Below are 16037 nucleotides of genomic sequence, written 5' to 3' on the forward strand. Positions count from 1 at the left end.
ACTGAACAAACATAAAAATCTCTAAGCAATCGAGAAAACAAAACGCCTTCGTTGGTGTTCTGTAACCCGATTCGATGGACTCCATGACAACATGCAAATAGAAGGTATGATGAGACATGCATTCTCATGAAAGCTACCACAGGTAAGGCAAGCTGAGCGGTGCATGATTTAGGTGATATATAAAACAGTAGATGGTGGAATTGGGATACCAAAGGGTGTAACAACGGCCAGCGTCGGCATCACAGGCAGGATATAAAGTACAGATCAATTAATACACAAGTCACGAAGGTAATACAGGAATGATTAGGCATGATTGCTATAGAAATAAAACAATTAAAACATGAAATATTCATTTAGGTGGTATATATTTACAAATATCCATAAATATACCCCTGTTTCTATGTAAAAAGACCACCTGTGTAAAAACATTACTGATGAAGATAGATTATTGAGAAAATTGTGAAATGTCCCTCAGTCTTCACAAAGTAAAATGGCTAGCAACAGCATGTTGACTATAAAAGTTTTAAAGAAGATGGGACCCATTCCAACTCTCCAGCAACATAAAACAGTGCATTAGTGTCTATTTCAGACAAATATCTCCTCATTATACCAGCTACATATCCCCATTACACCAGCTACATATCCCCATTACACCAGCTACATATTCCCATTATACCAGCTACACATCCCCATTCCAAATTGGCTCAACATTCAAAAGGTCAACCAACCACCATTTAATTCAAATTTAAATGAACAAAAACAGGTCACAGAAAACAATTTAATTCAATAACTACAAACCATTAATTCTGTTCTACGACAACACAATGTTTTAAGACACAGTCTCACATGGGTATTAGTGGTACTCATCACAGACTAACTATGGCAAGGCCAGTCTAGACAATCTAATATTATATAGAAAAAAATAAGCATATGAAATAAATGTGTTGTCATGGTTACCGATTGAAGGAAAGCCACATAATCATTTTTCCTTTCCTTGGCCCTGCCAGATTTCCGAGTGTATTTTTGTTTCCTTCGTCTCGGAATTCCACCCCGTGCCTAGTTTTTTTTTTGTGCACCAAATAGAAATTGGTAACTCTTTAAGGGTGAAATGTGTCTATTCTGGGAAAATAGGAAATTAGTTTTAACAAAAAAAAAAAATTGTACAAGTATTTGCAGTTTCAAAATACCAAACACTTCAAAGCTATATTTGATTTAAAGATCACTTTCAACAGTTTAATCTTCTTCAAAAAATGACATTTCAACACTTATGAATCCTTTTATTATATTTCTTCAAATTATGTGTTTTATTCTACTGATGACTTTCTAATTCAAGGTGAAGTTAAACATCAGAAGGATCAAAGAGAGAAGATAGCGAGGATGCTACGTAAGCCTACACCATGCAGGTTCTAACACAATGTCCTACCAGGAACTCGTCACTTTGCTTTCCCTCCAACAGATTCTTATCCCACGGTAACGGAGTAGGATGATCGTCCTCCGCAGGATCACCGTCTTTGTAACGTCGACCTTTGCGATGATTGGAATGTTCATTTATGTCCAATTCATCGCTAGAATCACTTTCTTCCTCGCTCAGTTGATTCTTAAAATTGTAATTAAAAGTAGAGTTCAAAACTCCAGATTTTTAAAGGTGATCTTCAATATGTACACTCACTATAGACGGTGTTGTCGATTTTTGTCTAAGCTTACGCTATGCCTGCATTAAGAGACACAAAGAATGTCCAAACACAACCAACTCTGCATAGCAACCGACTGAATTACACCTGTTTACCTGAGCTCTGTATATAGAATAGGATCTCAGATCACTTGTTTATCAATACAAACATTTTGAATGAATGAAAAATGATAAAAAGAATATGATTGAAAATGAGGAGGTGGTTTGAAATCATAATGAATGAAAGATTGAAGAAATGAAAAGACGGAGCACTGGCACTTGGCCTTATGGTTTATTGTGTGGTATGCCTTTCAGGACATGAAGAGACCTGAAAATAGTATTGTGACCAAAACCATTGTGCAAGATAATGGCACTTTACGCAAACATGCATATAATGTATGCACACTTTCATAAAGGTATTAATTGAAATATCAAGAACACACCTGGAAAGAATTGTTTGCTGCAATTAACAGTCACTTATTTTTTTCCAAATATCTACATAATCATGTCAATTCAGGTAAAGTAACGTGAGTTTGAGGTTGAAAATAAATTAATGATTTTAGGTCGTGAAAAATATATGTACTTGTTTGAAAGTGATGTCAATGGAAGTCATTCTAAAAGGAAGGTCACATGAAAGTATTTAATGACCTAACGGAAGCTCAGCATGCGATATTTCAATGATAAGGTGAATGGCAGGACTCAATGGTAGGGAGGAAGGTATGACTGAGATGAGCACAATTCGAATGACAAGACCTTTCATTCCTAAATGATCATGAAATTCAAAGATATCAAAAGATAAATGGTTATGAATACTTACATATATTACTGTATAGACTGTTTTAACATTGGACAAAAGTTCTTAAATGGAAAGAGCTATTCAAAATATAACATGCAAAAAACTATGACATACATAAATTCTCATATTTGTACAGAGAAAAAAAATCTAATTTCTTACAACATAAAAAGTATGTTAAAGAAGCAGTGTGAATAATGCATTATTGATGCAAGTTATACACAACTCTTGTCACCAAATTAACAATCCATCAAAATATCCCAAAAATGTACCTTAAAAACAATATTAGTATTCTAACTAAAAAAACACATGTCCTATATACTACAACAAGGCAGCCCTTCCTGTTACATGCAGAACCATGCACTTCAACCTCACGTCTCTCTGTCTACTTTAATGATTTTAATATTGTTATGTTGTTTAACACAAACAAACATTTTCTGATTTCAGCTGATCTTAGCAAACACACAGCTTGATAACAAACTGATAGTGACACAAATTTTATCAAATATGGTTGTCATTATCAAAATTTGACAATTTAATTTCCATTTTTGTATTTAAGTAACAGTAAAGAAGTATGCACAATAAGGGCCAATTTCACATTAGCATCTCAAGAAGAAAAACAGCCCTTACTGCACATTCTCCTTTATCAGTGTCCTTTTACAATTAGATATTTCCCCCTTCACCATCAAACACCAAAAAATGAAGAGCTCAACATTTGTTGTTGTCTCCCTTGCATGTAGAACATCGCATAGAATTCTTTATTCTTTTGTACATATATTATCAATGTTTAAATCCCCCCCCCCCCCCCCCACCCCCCAAATGGAATGTGTGGACAATTACAGCTATATAAAAGCTATTGCAAACTCTCACAAGCGTTCAGTGCACATTTACCCATACCAGGTATTCTCTATATTTCTTTTCCGCCATTGTCTGACTTTGTAACGCAGGGTCATACTTCCCTCGTCGGGGTAAGCCACCCATGGACTGGAATAAGGGATAGATTAGGCATAGCTATAGCACATACTTATACGGTGTATTCTTATCAACCTTATCTGAATAAGGCATTGCTAAGACATATAAATCAGGTATACAAATCTCGCAGGAATAAGGCCTAGCTAAGGAATATCCTTGTAAAGAGGTATTGCCATTATAGTCCCCTTCCTCCAAAAAAACATCAGTATCAAAAAACGAACAAGACAATGAAAGTTTTGTAAGCAATCCATTGTTACCTACCTGTGGACAAACAAGGGTGTCAACAATAAACACAGGGTAATAACTCTGTATATAGTAGAAGCACAAGATCTGATGTTGGTGTATTACACTCAGACACCATGATGTACTTGCACGCAATTGTAAGTGGCAAAGTATAAAAGATATGCCCCAGACAAAACAATGTAAGGAGGCAATGTCCAAGTGAGAGTCAAAAGATTAAATGATTCTTGATACCATAATCTGGGGAGGCAGGCTGTTCCAGCCATCAGCAGACTTCACCTAGTTAGGCATTTGAATCTCAATGGAGTACTTTTAAAAATTTCTATAATTCAGCTCAGCTGAAGTTTCAAGTTTCAAGTTTTTTTTATTTCCGAATGCAATACAGCATATAGGTTTATGGATACATAGCACACAAAACGTATTTCAATTTTCAAGATGGCGGAGGACAATCCCATATTAGCATTTATCACATAAAAAAAGAATACATACTTTAGCAATATTACTGCACGAGGGGTTTTCTTTTTGCATACATGTCGTATTCAACACCTACGCAACCTTAGACAAGTTTGTCTTATATTAAGTCGGCAACTATTGTATAAAATTGTAGGTTAATTACTGGGTCATCAACTCTGGCAGTCATCTCGGGTTACTACGCTGCTGAATTAAGGTACCTGTTGACCATGCGCTCAAAGGACAAACCTTTGTAAGGAAACTAGGGGAACATACTATGACAATAGGTCATACACCTTATAGCTACCATAGAAAAAACAGACCGCCGGTACAACATCCACAATCATCTGATACACATAGTCTCAACCATCGCCCCACTTCAGGACTGAAAGGACAACTACAGATCTAATAATACCGGTATGATAAATTGGAGGGGAAGTACAACGATACATTAGAGAACGTCTCAAACAGAACACACTGAGATGAAATGTGAAAGGAAACATTTTCCAAAATGGACAATTATTCCTTTATATAGGAGGAAACGATTATAAATTAGATGAAAATAAAGAGGACATAACAAAAGATGTCGTTTGATTTGATAGACCACCATTAGAACGTACTTCACTGAACCGACAACTTGACCAAACCTTGTGTGATGTGTATCATTATCATTTTTTATCAAATTACAGACTTGGGTTTCATTACCTAATGGCCTTGACGAATGTTGTTTGTAAGGTAAAATACCTCAGAAAACTCAGTAACCAGGTAAATTAAGTGTGACAATATTATATTATATCAACAACCAACAGTGGAAATCAACCTGGTTCCTCAATACTGATCAAGACTGAGGAGAGGAAAAGCGAGAAGACGCACCAACATTTTGTACTTGGAATTTGTTCTGTAGTATATGACAGAAATGTTAGATGGTAAAGATTGAATGCACAGAAATTACTTTTATATCACATTATACGAGGACTATATTTCTACAGACATGTTTTCCTATGTAACTCCTTGGAATCATTGCATCAACATTAGCATCAATTGTACATACTTAAAAATTCACCGTCATTTATACAAAAACAATAGTGAATATTTTGAAATTGATAACAATTAATTGGCAAGGAAATTAGAAGAAAAAAAAAGTAAATCTGAAATAAAGTCTTACTACGACGAGAAAATAGACATATCTACTTTTTCCTTTCGTTACTAAATCACCAATAACATTCTAAGGAACATTGGTATCTAGCTAATCTACAAAAAGGAAACCATTCATACCACGAATTCACCATAGTCCTTTCGTCGCTCTTCCCGAAGGTTTCTCTGAACTTCGTCATAATTATAGAGCCCTTGTTCTGGCTGTTGCATATGGAGTTTCTGTGCGTGGGCTTGTTTTTTCATTTTTTCTTCTTGTCGTTTCTGTTGCTCCATTTTTTCCTTCTTTATGTCATCAATTAAAAATGAGATTTCTCAAAAACAAGGTACTCAAGAGTCTGATGCATGCATTTAATGTAGGTTTAGAAATGTCCGTCAAATGTGTGAATTACAATGTAAATAAGCTGTAATCTTTCTCAACTCAATATGTGGATCTAAATTCAAATAAGTTTTCCTTTTACAACAATTTATTACTAAATCTATACAGCAGTTGAAATTCTTGACATCTTTAAAATACTTGATAGAAATTCTTATTAAATACTTACGTCCACATTTCATTATCTTTAAATTCTTATATTTTAAAACACTTTACCAGTTTATTGAATGTTTCTTATTTTTTTGTACTTTATTTGTCTTGACTGCATTCATAAATATATGTGCCACCCAAAACCACTCAGTGTATCTACAGCCTGCACTACAGGTATGGTAAAAATCAAATCTAATTTTCTATCTACCTAAACTAAGTCTAGAAAAATCTTGCAACTACAAATAGCTTAAACTTAAAGAAAAGATACAGCATTATTATTAATTACAAAGCTATCCCACAGCGCTATGGATAGAGTTTCAATAATCATTGGCTAATTATGCGTGTATATTAGGGGGGTAATTAAAACCAGCTCAGATGCTAGGCATGTACTTGGGTGAAATGCTGAAGTTTCACTGTTTGCTATATACAGTCATAGCAGAACCACATTAAGACATTGACGCACACTGTTCTAGTTTTACTATTCCAGTTTTTCTAAAACTATAGACATTAATGGAGAAAATATTCTAGCGGTGTTATTGCATTTATGTATAGCAAAATACTACTCAATGAAACTAAAGATGAAACTAATGTTAATTAACTGATTAAGATTTTTGTGTTAATGTGAAATGTAGACAATATTTGTATTCCAATCATTCAAGTATTAAGACAACCTCAATAGGTATAGTCCCTTATAAAGAATTTTAAAGATTGAAAATGCAGTGTATATTGAAAAAAAAAATCATTTGCATTTAGATAATATAAGAAACTGTTGAAACAGCTGGAGATACAATTGTGTGCGTAACCGAGAAATTCTTCCGTCACTGATGACAAAACCTCCTTTGACAAACCCTATCGTAACGGAGGTAATGTAAACAAAAGACATGTGACAAAGCAATATCACTGTTGGTTGTGAAAACATACGATTTGTCATAATCAACCTAGGGTTAAATCCACAGTACTCTTTTATCAGGGTTGCCACGGCGGCCGTCCTTGAAGTTTGATGAAAGCAAATGATTTTTGCTAAAAAAACAATATTTCAAACTAAAAAATTCAATGTCACAAGCATTGAATGTAAGAATGAACAGGTCCACAAGAGATCGGGTTTGTAAGAGAGGTGGCAGGATTCTCTAGTTATGAATGATGGGCTATCTAAATTATTTGTCAAACTATATAAAACAAATGTTTTATCAAAGAATAGCTATTTAAAATGTTTTGTATAAAAACATAATGGGCTTTTAGATATATGGGATATTATGTGTCAATGTTCCTTCTAACTGGGGTGATAGAAACGTGACTCCTGAAATTCAATTTGAGAGATACATGTATATCATTAGCCTATCTATAGTAAGGTTGGAATTGGTATTAACTCTTTGATGAGTCAAACCAGTGTGAAATTTTCATATCATCTTACAGAAATATTGGTCAAATTATTTTGGAATTATTAAACTGTAAATGTTTCTAATGTTTTAATAATTAGGTTGCAGGGATGGCTGGCTATGGCTATTGATTACTGGGGTGTGCAGTACATTCAAGCTGCCATTGTTGGGATTAATTATAATTTTGAACTAATTAGTTCAGTTTTCTTTAAACATTTTTACTTTAAACATACAAAATTAGTGGTATTTTTTTAGCACTTTTCACATAACCCCGGTATTTTTTATACACTAATAAAATGCTAAGGGAAAAAAATAGTTCAAAATTTCAATATACTAAAAGTGGTTATTTCTTGCCTTTTAATAGGGGTTAAACATCAAGCTTATGGAGATCATTCAAAGAATATCTCTGAAAAGATTTATTAACTTTGGTAAAATACTAATAAGAGTATCATAGTAAATTGTTACATTTATATTTTATTTACAAGATATCAAATGGAATTAGGTATCAGACTAACACCTATGGAAGCCCCATTCCGAGCTTTCATTAGCTTCTTATTGTCTTCAAATGGGAGACAAATAGAAATATGACCTTTATCTTTGAGCAATTGTAATGACCTCTCCTCATGGTTAATGAACAAACCTAACTTGACTTGAACCTATACACATATCAGCAAGATAGTTATTGCCTTTCTAGTGTTTGTTAACTATGATTTTTTTTCTAATTACCCAATCTTGGTTTTTATTGCTGAAGAATCTTAATATACTTAAGACCTAATTATTTGAAACCATTAGAACCACCCTCAATATTATACATCTATGAACTGATGTTACATCTGCTGTTTTGTTTTCTTTATTCTACACAGTGTTTACACTAGGAATATCCTACAAGGTTAAAATGTTTAATAACAACTCAGGCTGCTAAGTAGTACTGAATAACATCGTAACTCAAAGATTTTATAATGTTTACCTTTTCTGGTGCTTTTGTTTACCACAACTGTACTTAGCAACTATTGAAATACATATATGTATATGAACCAACAATGTGGCCGTTGAAAAGAAAAATTGTTTTTGTTCATTAAATTTAATGACTTTTAAATAAGCATTTCTCCCTTAGCTTGTAGGAGTATAAATCTCCGTGGGTAAATCATCTAGCATATTTCCTGTTGGTCTACATTTGCTATAGAAATCAATTTATGATCATTTAGGCATGACTTCGTTAGGAACACCCTTATTACTTCAGTTTGACTTTATTCAGAATGGCATTTCATTAACCTCAATCCAGCTAAGAGCTTTTCAACAAATAAATTTCCGTTCAAGCACAAAAAATCTATTCTCGCCTATTGAATATTTCAGAAGAAGACAAGTTACCACAGTGTTTGCCCCAATAGCAAATACCCACTTTGTAAGCTAGCAAGCAACTTAACATCTTTAATTTATAAAAATTGATTATTTCATAATCTGGGTAGCGTAGGGGCTTTAAATATACTTAAAGGCAAAGGAAAATCTACAGGCTATTAAATCGCTGGCTGAAAACCAATCAATTCCTGTGGTATATATTGTAACACTTTCGATAAAATCTTGACTGTATTACAGCTTTATATCTAAACTATAAAATTAAAATGATAGCTCATCAACATGTTTTCTGGTTATTAAATGTGTCTTTTTTTGTATCTGTGCAGGTTAAGGTTTATTATTACCTTTTGCTGAACCTAATATGTTTGATAATTTACACCAGAATTGGTCTTCAAATATTGTCCCGGTCTTACCTGGTATAATCTTTTACATGTAAATATTTTTGACTGTTGAACTAATTCATTCTGTTTGAAAAAATTGACATATAGACTACATCTGACTTAAAAAAGGTTCAAAGCACCATAGCCCAATACAGTCAGCAAAAGGAAATGCAAGAAAACATGTTATAATTAAAACTAAAATGGCCACCATTATATTTTTCTTTCGTAGAATAGGAGGAAAATATCAGAAATTTGTAAATAAAACAAAAAAAACCACTTACTTTGTTAATGAAGTAAATTATATAAACAATTGAAAAACAAAGTGACAGCAAGGGGAGTTAACTGACAGAGGGAAAGCTAAATATGCACCCACACCCGACTAGCATACATGTGCTCCCCACCCACATACACAATGTACACACCATCACCCTCGCTCATATTAGTACAGGAAGTTATACCTGGGACATCATTGCGAAATAGTCCCTTTGTCTCTGATCATCCAAGGACTTTCTGCGTTCCTCATAACGACCGAGAGGAAGCCCCACTTCTGGGCTGACCAAGCGATAGAACACCCCACGTCGCGGACTCGTCTGCAGTAAACAAGGCAACTTACATCAACAAAGATTCCGACATTTAAAACTGGAATTTTGTGTTAATAGAAGTTAACATCAGCAGCACAGAACACTTCTCTGTTTGAACCTGAAAAAAATAAGTTTCTTTCAAATGGTACATATCATGCATCATAACATGCCTTCAAAAACCGTCCTTGGATTTACCCTATTTAGGTTTAAGTAGTTTCAATTGAAAGCCATAGAACCCTTACATACACAGACCCAAGTTGCAAGTTCCCTTTTCGGAAGCCAAAACAAGATGGCAAATGTCAATTAATGTGTATGATTCCTAATAAGGCTTTTCAGTTTTCACTCTTATCAGACTGAACAAGTTTTTATGGGTTGAAATTTGTACTGAAAACTTTATAAAAAGTATGACAATCAAACTTTGAACCCACTTATCATAGTCAGGGTGAATGTTATCTTGGTTACAAAGATAAGAGTAAATGTAATACATTGTATGTTAATTGAAAGACAAGCGGATTTATTACAGAATTATGTTGTGAGATACTACACGTTGTATGTCAGTCAGTTTTATAACTGCAAACATTCATATGGCTGATGAACTCGACTCATCAGTCTGTAACAAGTAACATTCATATAGCTGATTAAGTCGGCTCATCAGTCTGTTACAAGGAACATTCATATAGCTGATTAACTCGGCTCATCAGTATGTTACAAGTAACATTCATATAGCTGATGAACTCGGCTCATCAGTATGTTACAAGGAACATTCATATGGCTGATGAACTCGGCTCATCAGTATGTTACAAGGAACATTCATATAGCTGATTAAGTCAGCTCATCAGTCTGTTACAAGGAACATTCATATAGCTGATTAAGTCGGCTCATCAGTATGTAACAAGTAACATTCATATAGCTGATGAACTCGGCTCATCAGTATGTTACAAGGAACATTCATATAGCTGATGAACTTGGCTCATCAGTATGTTACAAGGAAAATTCATATAGCTGATCAACTCGGCTCATCAGTCTGTGGAAACATTCATATAGCTGATGAACTCTGCCCATCAGTCTGTTATAAGTACCGGTAACATTCATATAGCTGATCAACTCGGCTCATCAGTTTGTGGAAACATTCATATAGCTGATGAACTCTACCTTTCAGTCTGTTACAAGTAACGTTCATATAGCTGATGAACTCTCCCTTTCAGTCTGTTACAAGTAACGTTCATATAGCTGATGAACTCTGCCCATCAGTCTGTTACAAATAACATTCATATAGCTGATGAACTCTGGGCCATTGGTAACATTTATATTCATGCTTACAGCAGTCAGACCCTGACCATCCATGTTTTAACCTTGGCCATATCTATGACATTGAGTATCTTATTTAAAAGAATATTTAAAAGAAGTTTGGTTAACATTTTGGATGAAATAATTGACCACAGACACAAAGTTAGACATGCATGACAGGAACTTGTTTAATCTGTCAGCATATTTCATAAATTGTTACTGAACATAAATTCTCCAAACACCTTAATTGTGAAATGAATAAACAGGTTTGTAAAGCTCAATAAATCCAGTATCTAGAGGAATCGATCAAATTTTAGTTCAGTTAAACACAAATACCTGCATTTAAAAAAAAGGGTAGATGTATGCCAGTTTATGAAATGTCAGCTGTAATCATTTCTACAAACCTGTAAACAACTGTATGTTGTTAGGAATAAGGTACCCTAGCTACGTGAAACATCGCCGCAGAAGTTGTACAAACAAAACAAAACATTACATACCTGAGATAACTTCTCCAATATCAACCGAGAAACACTGTGTCAATAAGGTTTCGGTGTTTGAGTTTGAAACAAAAATGTTGAATTATTAATGAAGTTCTGCAATGAACCATAACTTTCTGGAACTAGGACCGATAAAATAGACATCATTCCATTAGGAATACAGCAGTATAATCAATACATTAACAACGGCAGGCCCCGGTCACTGTTTACCAGATATAAGGATATCCCCGAGGGATCCTGGCACTGACCAACGGCAGGCCCCGGTCACTGTTTACCAGATATAAGGATATCCTCGAGGGATCCTGGCACTGACCATCGTAGGATCTTATCATTAGTTCTGTGTACGTTTGATCTTCCTCTTCTTGTCAACAGTAAATTCATTATGTGATAACTTTTTATTAAAACTCTATACAGCTGGGTTTGAGAGCGTCCTTTCATTTTTAATTCTTTAAAATAAAGCATACACAACTAATATAAGGACCAAGGGGACTCTACATATGAAGTTTTTAAAAAGATCCTTAGTACTTCTTGAGGAACAGAAATATAACAAACATGGACTGTCAAAATCAAAGATGTCTATTTCACAGCCATCTTGTTTTCTTTCATCAGTCTAAAAATAAAACATGGATAACTAAGGACCAAGGGCACCTACATATGTAATCTGAGAAAATACTGTAAGAACTTCTGGAGAAATAGTCATCACAAACTTTCTTATCTACTGAAAATAGATGAATTTTTGCATTCTATATAAGAGGCTGAACTCAAAATGAAGTGAATTTTTCCATAGATTCATTGCATGCGATTAACTGTAGTTTTGTAATTATGGCAGAGTGAGTAATTTTAAGCACTACAGTTTTTGGGAAAGAATAGACCTGCTATATTCCATTACATGTTAACATCAGAGGTGACCAATATACGTGGTCTCCCTAAAGAATAGACCTGATGTATTCCATTACATGTTAACATCTGAGGTGACCAATGTACGTGGTCTCCCTAAAGAATAGACCTGATGTATTCCATTACATGTTAACATCTGAGGTGACCAATGTACGTGGTCTCCCTAAAGGATAGACCTGCTGTATTCCATTACATGTTAACATCAGAGATGACCAATGTACCTGGTCTCCCTAAAGAATAGACCTGCTGTATTCCATTACATTTTAACATCAGAGGTGACCAATGTACGTGGTCTCCCTAAAGAATAGACCTGCTGTATTCCATTACATTTTAATATCAGAGCTGACCAATGTACGTGGTCTCCCTAAAGAATAGACCTGATGTATTACATTACATGTTCACATCAGAGGTGACCAATGTACGTGGTCTCCCTAAAGAATAGACCTGATGTATTACATTACATTTTAACATCAGAGGTGACCAATGTAAGTGGTCTCCCTAAAGAATAGACCTGATGTATTCCAGTACATGTTAACATCAGAGGTGACCAATGTACGTGGTCTCCCTAAAGAATAGACCTGCTGTATTCCATTACATGTTAACATCAGAGGTGACCAATGTACGCGGTCTCCCTAAAGAATAGACCTGCTGTATTCCATTACATGTTAACATCAGAGGTGACCAATGTACGTGGTCTCCCTAAAGAATAGACCTGCTGTATTCCATTACATGTTAACATCAGAGGTGACCAATGAACGTGGTCTCCCTAAAGGATAGACCTGATGTATTCCATTACATGTTAACATCAGAGGTGACCAATGTACGTGGTCTCCCTAAAGAATAGACCTGCTGTATTCCATTACATGTTAACATCAGAGGTGACCAATGTACGTGGTCTCCCTAAAGAATAGACCTGCTGTATTCCATTACATGTTAACATCAGAGGTGACCAATGTACGTGGTCTCCCTAAAGAATAGACCTGCTGTATTCCATTACATGTTAACATCAGAGGTGACCAATGTACGTGGTCTCCCTAAAGAATAGACCTGCTGTATTCCATTACATGTTAACATCAGAGGTGACCAATGTACGTGGTCTCCCTAAAGAATAGACCTGCTGTATTCCATTACATGTTAACATCAGAGGTGACCAATGTACGTGGTCTCCCTAAAGAATAGACCTGCTGTATTCCATTACATGTTAACATCAGAGGTGACAAATGTACGTGGTCTCCCTAAAGAATAGACCTGCTGTATTCCATTACATGTTAACATCAGAGGTGACCAATGTACGTGGTCTCCCTAAAGAATAGACCTGCTGTATTCCATTACATGTTAACATCAGAGGTGACCAATGTACGTGGTCTCCCTAAAGAATAGACCTGCTGTATTCCATTACATGTTAACATCAGAGGTGACCAATGTACGTGGTCTCCCTAAAGAATAGACCTGCTGTATTCCATTACATGTTAACATCAGAGGTGACCAATGTACGTGGTCTCCCTAAAGAATAGACCTGCTGTATTCCATTACATGTTAACATCAGAGGTGACCAATGTACGTGGTCTCCCTAAAGAATAGACCTGCTGTATTCCATTACATGTTAACATCAGAGGTGACCAATGTACGTGGTCTCCCTAAAGAATAGACCTGCTGTATTCCATTACATGTTAACATCAGAGGTGACCAATGTACGTGGTCTCCCTAAAGAATAGACCTGCTGTATTCCATTACATGTTAACATCAGAGGTGACCAATGTACGTGGTCTCCCTAAAGAATAGACCTGCTGTATTCCATTACATGTTAACATCAGAGGTGACCAATGTACGTGGTCTCCCTAAAGAATAGACCTGCTGTATTCCATTACATGTTAACATCAGAGGTGACCAATGTACGTGGTCTCCCTAAAGAATAGACCTGCTGTATTCCATTACATGTTAACATCAGAGGTGACCAATGTACGTGGTCTCCCTAAAGAATAGACCTGCTGTATTCCATTACATGTTAACATCAGAGGTGACCAATGTACGTGGTCTCCCTAAAGAATAGACCTGCTGTATTCCATTACATGTTAACATCAGAGGTGACCAATGTACGTGGTCTCCCTAAAGAATAGACCTGCTGTATTCCATTACATGTTAACATCAGAGGTGACCAATGTACGTGGTCTCCCTAAAGAATAGACCTGATGTATTCCATTACATGTTAACATCAGAGGTGACCAATGTACGTGGTCTCCCTAAAGAATAGACCTGATGTATTCCATTACATGTTAACATCAGAGGTGACCAATGTACGTGGTCTCCCTGTAGAATCCAGCATCTCCCTTTTCTCTCTTTTCAGCAGTGTCTGCTTAGGCCCCCTTTTCTGATACAGCCTTATATGAGATGCTCTAAGGACATAAAACCCTGTACATAATAACAGAAACACTGAGTGAATCTGTATTAATAGGCCACAGTCTCAGGTTGATCAAACTTCCATGTAATATTTTTTCAAAACTGTTTATATTTGTCATTTAAGTTCAAAGTAGGGACTTAAATCAACATATGATGGTTAGAAACACATCATTTACAAAATGTTTAACCTATATCAAAACTTGCAAATTAGACATTGAACAATGGAATCCAAAATTTAGTGAAAACAAATAAACAGCAATAAAAGTTTAATTGGGTCCTTACAATTTCTTTTAATAAAATTCAATTTCTATCTCTTTGTCTATTTCATCAGATTCTGTTGATATCTGTATGGTACCATAACCTGTAAACAGCTTATCAAAGCAAAACCAAAATTTGGCCCCAACAGTCACATGTAAAACGGCACTGTAGTTATAAACAGATCATAGTAGATCGTAGTATACTGTATAGTTCAATGGCAAGAGGGATATGACAGTTACATGTAAAACGACACTGTAGTAATAAACAGATCATAGTAGATCGTAGTATACTGTGTAGTTCAATGGCAAGAGGGATATGACAGTTACAAATGCAAAGCAGAGGATATGTGATAAAAAGTTTAGCTAGCAGAATTAATCCTCGTGCTCATCATGGTTTTGGACAGGGTGAAAGATAGAAACAAAATACGATGTGAAAAATCAGTGAGTGTGGGATAATGATTACAGGACATATGAGTAATGGGAAACACAGGTGGTACAAAATAATACGAATGTATATAACCACCATGTATGGTGTGACATTGTTATATAAAGTGGTGTGATTTTAGGACAATGATCTGGGAATTCCTGTAAACAGGTCTGACGGAAATATAAATCCTTAGAGTATGATGAAAAACACACTAGTGAAGTGTGTTACTAATCCAGATCCTATAGTTCTCACTGAGATCAGGATCATTTTTTTTTTTTGAAATCAGTTTTTGATTTAAAATAAATGATTTCTATATGATGTTCTAACATTATTTCAAATCCAAACACAACTCCGTTATTTTTTCTATTCTATACACAATTAGTTGGTTTTAAAATTCAAACTGCTTCTGTTATGGTTAAGTCTCACAAAACTGTCAAAAATCACAAGAAAATTAGGAGTGGAGATTAAAGAAATGCAGTGAGGATAAGACAAGGTTTTTGATTGGTTGTTCTACCTGAACACTTTGTGGCTGCGATGGGGACGAACTGTAATACTGTTGTTCATTGGCTGGTGGTCTTGATGATGGGTGGGGTTCATGATAGCCATCCTGCTGTGTACGTAATATAAAACAAGAACCAGTCAAAACCATGGTCAATAAGTAACAGCAAATATCCTGCTGTAATATTTTCAACGTTGATGGTGGAAATTGGAGATATTTTATCTATATGGTAAGAGACAGGTATAATTTTAAAATCATATTACAGGATGAATTAACATGGCACT

General features: G+C 35.1%; 1 protein-coding gene across 11 annotated transcripts in view; it reads right to left on the reverse strand.

Moving 5' to 3' along the window:
• Nucleotides 1-16037, reverse strand: part of LOC110465456 (serine/arginine repetitive matrix protein 1-like) — a 73671-nt gene that overhangs the window by 47123 nt on the left and 10511 nt on the right. For 2 of the 11 annotated variants that reach the window (XM_021521271.1, XM_021521279.1), the window contains exons 4-6: nt 15769-15864; nt 1424-1597; nt 958-1056 (exon numbers count right to left, since the gene is read on the reverse strand). In XM_021521271.1, coding sequence (XP_021376946.1) covers nt 958-1056; nt 1424-1597; nt 15769-15864 — 369 coding nt within the window. Of the gene's footprint in view, nt 1-957; nt 1057-1423; nt 1598-5399; nt 5562-9369; nt 9502-15768; nt 15865-16037 lie in introns of all 11 variants that reach the window. The other 9 variants (XM_021521276.1, XM_021521273.1, XM_021521277.1 and 6 more) reach the window with 7 other exon arrangements.

Source organism: Mizuhopecten yessoensis, unplaced genomic scaffold (genome assembly GCF_002113885.1).
Source record: "Mizuhopecten yessoensis strain PY_sf001 unplaced genomic scaffold, ASM211388v2 scaffold11079, whole genome shotgun sequence".
Taxonomy (NCBI): Eukaryota; Metazoa; Mollusca; class Bivalvia; order Pectinida; family Pectinidae; genus Mizuhopecten; species Mizuhopecten yessoensis.